This window comes from Pundamilia nyererei, unplaced genomic scaffold (assembly GCF_000239375.1).
Source record: "Pundamilia nyererei isolate P.nyererei 1_Seehausen unplaced genomic scaffold, PunNye1.0 scaffold00096, whole genome shotgun sequence".
NCBI classification, from domain to species: Eukaryota; Metazoa; Chordata; class Actinopteri; order Cichliformes; family Cichlidae; genus Pundamilia; species Pundamilia nyererei.
The window spans coordinates 989,176-995,764 of NW_005187497.1; the positions used below are offsets into that span (position 1 = coordinate 989,176).

At 39.4% G+C, this 6,589-nt stretch overlaps 1 protein-coding gene across 1 annotated transcript in view; it reads left to right on the forward strand.

The window, feature by feature from the left end:
* The window catches only part of LOC102208347 (potassium voltage-gated channel subfamily D member 3-like), a 103,029-nt gene extending 97,676 nt beyond the window's left edge, over nucleotides 1–5,353 (forward strand). The window contains exons 5-7 of the mRNA XM_005740089.1: nucleotides 29–124; nucleotides 1,602–1,855; nucleotides 3,542–5,353. Of these exons, the coding sequence (XP_005740146.1) occupies nucleotides 29–124; nucleotides 1,602–1,855; nucleotides 3,542–3,779 (588 nt within the window). The 3' untranslated portion in view covers nucleotides 3,780–5,353. The remainder of the gene's footprint in view (nucleotides 1–28; nucleotides 125–1,601; nucleotides 1,856–3,541) is intronic.
* Nucleotides 5,354–6,589: the final 1,236 nt, after the last annotated feature.

Sequence of the window (6,589 nt, forward strand, 5' to 3'; positions counted from 1 at the left end):
GTGTGTGTGTGCGTGTGTGTGTAATCAGGGTAGAGAAGGGGATGAGCAGAAGCTGACCCAGAAGTCCATCTCTCTGTTAGAGAGCCAACACCACCACCTACTGCACTGTCTGGAGAAAACAACAGTAAGTGCACTCTGTTATAAAAATACACGTCCACTGTGTAGCTATGGCTGAAAACTTGGCTAACATTAATGAAGCTAGCGATGAAACTTTTTTAGATTTTCCAAATGTTACCTTATCAGAAGCTTGCTCTTCACACTGACTTTGCATGTAGCTGCCAACTTCCCCCAAAACAGATGAAAAAAGGTGTTTAGGGCATTGCCAAAAATGTCTGTCATTGTCACAGTAAGGTGTTCCTTGCTCTCAAATCTGTGGTTTGAGTTCAGCTGGAAGCAAAAAACACATTCTTGGTAAAATAAATAAAAAAAATTTTAAAAATGTCATAATGTTTGCACGCCAGGTTGACAGTTGTTATGGGACTTTGTGGGTGTGGGGTTTAGAGTGGGTCTGTAAAAACTGGAACTTGCGGGGTTTTACAACTCAGCTGCACCATAAACTACATTTGGCATATTACGATGCCAAATCTGCTAGACTGCAGTGAACCTGGTTTCTGAACTGCCCACCACAGTTTTGTCATGCAGTTCACACAGATGAGGCGTCACTGACGGCACACCAGTGTGTATTTGGACAGAGGAATATTCTCTTTTATTATTTTCTCTGTGTTGTCGCTTGTAATGTATTACTGTGATTTGCGATGTTGTCACTGTTTTTCACATTTCTATATTGTTTTATATTTATTCAAACTGAGTTTTTGTACACAGTTGTTCAGATTTTCAGGCATGACAATGAAGTAAAGATTCAACATTTAAATGAGTTTCCTTTCAGTACTGAATCACATTAAATTTAAGGTTCCCTATTAGACAGAATACGTCAGTTTATACTTGTGATAGTCAGTCAAGCTTGAATTAGAACTTTCTGGCTTCAAGCTAACAGTTGTACATCATAATGTTGGACATTTATGTATTCCTTTAGTCTCTGTATGAGGATGAAACTACTCTTGAACTTAAATTATGATATTAAAGGAATATTCACAGTATCTGTTAAACATAACTACCCCTAAGTTCACTTAAACCTGGTCTGTGGTATACTTGTGTTAAAGTTTAGCTATGGTAACCTGTGCAGACCTGTGCAACAAGACACAGAAGACACTGGTTCGTACTACAGTTTGAGGACAGGACAGGATTTAGATCGTCATGTAAAGGTTTGTCTCAAATCTGCATCCACTGTAAAGTCTTTAAAGCTACTGTTGCAAAAGATGTTGGCTAAGATCTGTATTAAACACTGACAGTGTTATCCAGGCAGCCAATAAAGGAAATCAGCCAGGTGCATGATTTTTGTATGATAAGATGAAGGTTATTTTTTATAATTTCGTTAAATTGTATTTGTTTTGGTTTGGTTCCTTTTGTAAAATTATAAGTGAAGTACAACTGGGCAACAAGTCCTATAACGCTGTTGTGTAGCCTATTTACAGGCTGCTGTTTTTCCTCTCTCCTGTTTTGCTATCCCCATGTTTTTTTTTCATTCATCTTTTTCTCTCCAGGCTCACGAGTTTGTGGACGAGCAGATATACGAGCAGAACTGTTTGGAAACGGCTCTGCAGACCTATCCCTCACGCAGTCCCTCTGTATCCAGCCATGACAGCTCCACACGTACCTGTTGTAGTCGAAAGAGAAAGAGAAATGTTCCTCTGCCTAACACCAGCCTGCCCACCACCCATTCAACACACCAGGGCCCGCTGCAGGAGCTCAGTGCCATCCACATACAGTGTGGTGACCCACTGTCCCACACCGCCAGGTGAAACAAAAACAGATGCAGGGGCAAGCATCAGAGGTTTGGCAAAAATTTCAAACTCCTGGTGTTTGGCCATTGAAACTGTTTTATGTGTGCAAGCATTAATCTTTCACTCCAAAACACATCTCTGGGGGTACACTTTGAAGTCCCTCACTCGACTCTAGACCTTTAATAGATGGATCTGAATAGGCAATTGTCAACATTAATCCAGCTGCATTTAAATAATCTAATTAAATAAAATATATCTTTGAGAAAGTAGTTATACTTTTTAACTAGCAGAGTACATTAACTTTTAAAAATGTCATTTTAGTTTTGTACAGCTTTATTACACAAATTCCTCTCAAATTAAAAGGTATTTTAAGGACTCACATGTTTCATATTTTACTTCTCAAATGCATCACTAGATACACTATATGGACAAAGGTATTTGGTCTCTGGTGCCAGGTGTTTTCAGTCCCATTGCTACAGATGTATAAAATCGAGCATTTAGACTTCTGCCTTCACAAACCTTTGTGAAAGAATGTGTCGTTCTAAAGAGCTCAATTAATTTGAGCACGGTACAGTACTAGGATACCATTGTTGCAACAAGTCTGTCTGAAATATCTTCCTTTCTAATATTCAACGATAAACTGTAAGTGGTATGCAAATTGCAAAGTGGAAGCATTTAGGACCCACGGCAATTCAGCTACTAAGTGTCAGATCAAGTAAAGTTACAAAGTGCTGAGGCACACAGGGCTTAAAACTTACCAATGCTCTGCTGACTGAATAACTGCAGAGTTCCAAACCTCCTCTGGGATAGCATAGAAACTGTCTGACGAGAGCTTCGTGGAATGAGCAGCATGCGAGCACAATGCCAAGCGTCTGCTGGAATGGTGTAAAGTCCACTGCCCCTGGATTCTGGAGCAGTGGAAATATGTTCTGTGGAGTTCCAGGCAGAATGACGGATTAGTCTTGGTTTGGCAAATGCCAGACCCCTCCTCCACCGAATTTTACCTTATAGGGTTGTTTATTTTTAGGATTGGTCTGGTCTGGTTTGGACTGATCTATGCTTCAGTGTTGAAAAAATCAGTTTGGGGAAGACCCTTTTCTCTTCCAGCATGACTGTATCCCAGTGCGCAAAGCATGGGCCATAACATTATGATCAGCTGATAGTGCTGAAGACCTTGAGTGACCCACACAGAGCCCATTAAACACTTTTGGGATGAACAAGAGTGGAGATTGTGAGTCATACCCCTCATCAGTGTCTGACCTCACAAATGTTCTCCCGGTTGAATTGGCAAGAATTCCCAGACACACTTCAAAATCTTGTAGAAAGTCATCACAGAAGAGTAGAAGCCATTATTGCTGCAGAGGGGAGACCATTTCCATTTTAATGCCTATGAATTTATAATGGGATGTCATAAAAGCTCCTGTAGGTGTAATGTGTAGGTGGCCCAGTACTTCTGTCCATAAAGTCATAAAGTGTTGTTTTAAAGATTTGTTTAGGCATAAATAATAAAGCTGACTGAGTGCAGTTAACTGATAAAACTTTGGTATATAAATTTCTCCAGAATCTTCATTTCCTGCCCAAATTTACAAAAACATTATAGAAATTACAGAACATGTTTTGCTTAAAAAATGATATGTAATTACATATGCAATTACTACTGTTTGTACTAGACATTAACCACATTTAATTATACTTAACAGCCGCTCCAACCTCAACCTTAAAACTGACGAGAGCAGCAGGATCAACTGCAAAAGTGGCCGGATCACCACAGCCATCATCAGCCTCCCAACACCCCCTGCTTTAACCCCTGATGGAGACGGGTTCCACGGGCCCCCACAGCGGAGGCCGCCCCAACCTCCAAGTCACCCACCACCCTTGAGCATTCAGACCACAACAAGTTCAGCTGGCGCCAACATCGTCAAAGTCTCGGCTCTGTGACTGTGTGGCTGAAAGATGTAACTCACCCCACCAGGGGGAAGAAAAGCAGAGGAGGAGGAAGCAGGTAACACTACATTCATGGACGTACCGTGTTCCCTAATACAGGGTCAGTGAGAAGAGAGGTGTACTCCAGAGGACTCACCAGTTATGGAGACATTATTGAGGTAGAGGACTGTAGATATGTGACCTGAGAATCACGCTCGTGTCATGTCGTGTATGTACTGTCGATACGATGAGAGCTGCTGCATTTCTAAACGTTTCCTACAGCAGTGGAGATGGTGGAAAATAACTGATGATATTGTGCAACTGGCAGAAACATCAACAAACCCTGTTGACCATCACAAATTCACAGTAAATTTGACGTGAATTCACAGTGAAAAAGAAGATTTGTTGGATTAAATACTGAAGAACAAAGCTGTTGAATCTGATTGGTCATATTTGTGTTATGTGATTGTCTATAGTATTTTGAGAAACATAAACTGTTTTAGTTTAAAGTCGCCATGCCTGATGCTGCTAATATCATCCCTGAAATGTGTATTTCATTTGTTGCAGACTGGAAACAGCGTTTCTTTGTTTTCGTTGGATAATTGTATCGATACATTATGTTGATTCCTCAAACCAAACTGTGATTTTAGTTGTATTTGAAAAATCCCACTGAATGTGGACTGAAGGCTGACGGTCGTCGTACTGCATTGAAACAGAGCAGTGGTTCTCAGCCTTGAGCTGACCGGAGAATTACTATAAAGCAAATGTGTAATTTAATGTTGAAGGATGAGGTTACAGTACATCCCATGAAAAGACCAAAACCAACCACTTGATTAGCTGAAATTCATTCATCCTAGTCTTAACTGTTTGTGTTACAAAAACACAGGAAAATAACTTGTTTTAAATAATTTTCTCCTGCAGATTAATATATGTGTTGCAGGAGTTTGTACAGCAGAAGGACAATGTACATGAGGGTTCTGACATGTTAATGTAAAGAAGAAACAAGCCATGCAGTGAAACAGTGATAATAATAAAAGGTATATAACTTTGCATATTTTGGGAGGGGAAATACTACAACATTTGGTTTCAGTACAACAGCAAGTGTTAGTAAGGCCAGGATACTGAATAACATGATTGTATCGACAGTGTCCCAGAATGAAGTATCGTTTATGGCTCAGTCACACTACAGTAAAACTGTTGCATTCAGCAACCGATTGCAGGTAGTTTCAAAAACTAACTGGGTGCCCAATTTTGATCCTAAGGTGATTTTGTAGGTTACCTGCTCCGTGGCAGCCTGTGTCCAAACAGTCTGACTCAAACCGACTCCAGTCACTCTCAGACAGACTGGTTAAAGCTTGCAAATAATTGCAGTCTAATTTATAAATGTAGACAGATTGCCAACAAGTAGCAATCAATCTGAGTCAGTCTGTGCAGGACTCATCTGTGCCTCATCTCTTTGCAGTTGATTTTAACACAAATTGTTGCCAACTGCTTGTATTCCTAAATAAAAGCAAAGCTGCATCTATATCATTTCGCTGTCTTGCAGCAACCATCACATCGCTATTTGTGGAGAAATTTCTGTTTTTAGTCTATGAGGTTGTAACTGGACTCTGAATGTAAGTAGTTCATTTAAATTTCTGTTGAGTGTAAATTTCTGTGTATGTAGATAGCAACAGATTTGCAACAGTCAGCAACAGATTCACAATTTGCCAACTGGAGCCCCTTCTGTCACAAACTGACAGCAAACTGAAGACAGCAACTGGGGTTGCAGACCTGGTCCCCATCTTTGAAAAAGCCATTTTGAAGGAAGCAAGATTCCAAGTCAACTGCACACTCTCACAATATCTTTGGTGTCATGCTCTCCAAGCACTCTTTCCTGGTGTGACTGTAGCAATTTCCGATCTTAATAACACCACAATTTAATTTCAAATATCAAAAATTATTTTCAATTTTTTTTTCACAACTTAAGATTGGAAATCGTTGTGTTTGCACAGATTCACTTTGATCGTCTCTTGATTTGCCGGTTTTAAATCACTGCATTTCACCTTTTTTCCTGCCATTGGCAACATTGGGGAAACTTTACAGATTAAATTAGGTCACATACATGGCATGAATTGATAGGATGTTTACATTTAAATAGCCATCATAAAAACAATCTTAATTTTTTGTAACTAAAAAATAAGGTTAAACTTTATTTATTATAAAATACCTCTCACAGAACACCTGTACCCACAGTAGGTACAAGTGGGCTGCAGCCCAGACTTTGAGAATTACTGAGCTAGGTTAAATTCATTGTTACATTGTTGCCATCTTATGGAACAGAAACAGAGAATATTGCTGGGCTTATCCTGACAAACAACCTACAAAATTCATATTAAAAAAAAAATTGTGGTTAAGTGCTTGTATGAATTTGATAGCACAGTGACGCTTTATGCCCACTGTGCTGCTGCCACTCACGTTGAAGGTTGAGCAGGACACTGAAATGGAAAATAATACTGTGCATGTTCATCATGAATGTTTGGGCATTGAATGCCATGAAGGTTGAGCACCACTCGACCTGGACAATTACAGGACGTAACGTATTCGTGTTCGGTTCGGCATTATAAAACTAAAACTAAAACGAAATCCGCTGAATATTTGAAAATATTTTAAGTGTAGATAAAATACCCAGAGCTAAAAATTATTTGTTTTTTCAGGTATTCTGTCTTACCTTAAAAATGTTAGTTGATTTTTTATTTTTTACTTTCTTTTTGACATATTTGTAGCCCTCTGTGTCTTCTCTAAATGTCTCTGAAAAGATGTGATTTCACTGATGACTTGAAATA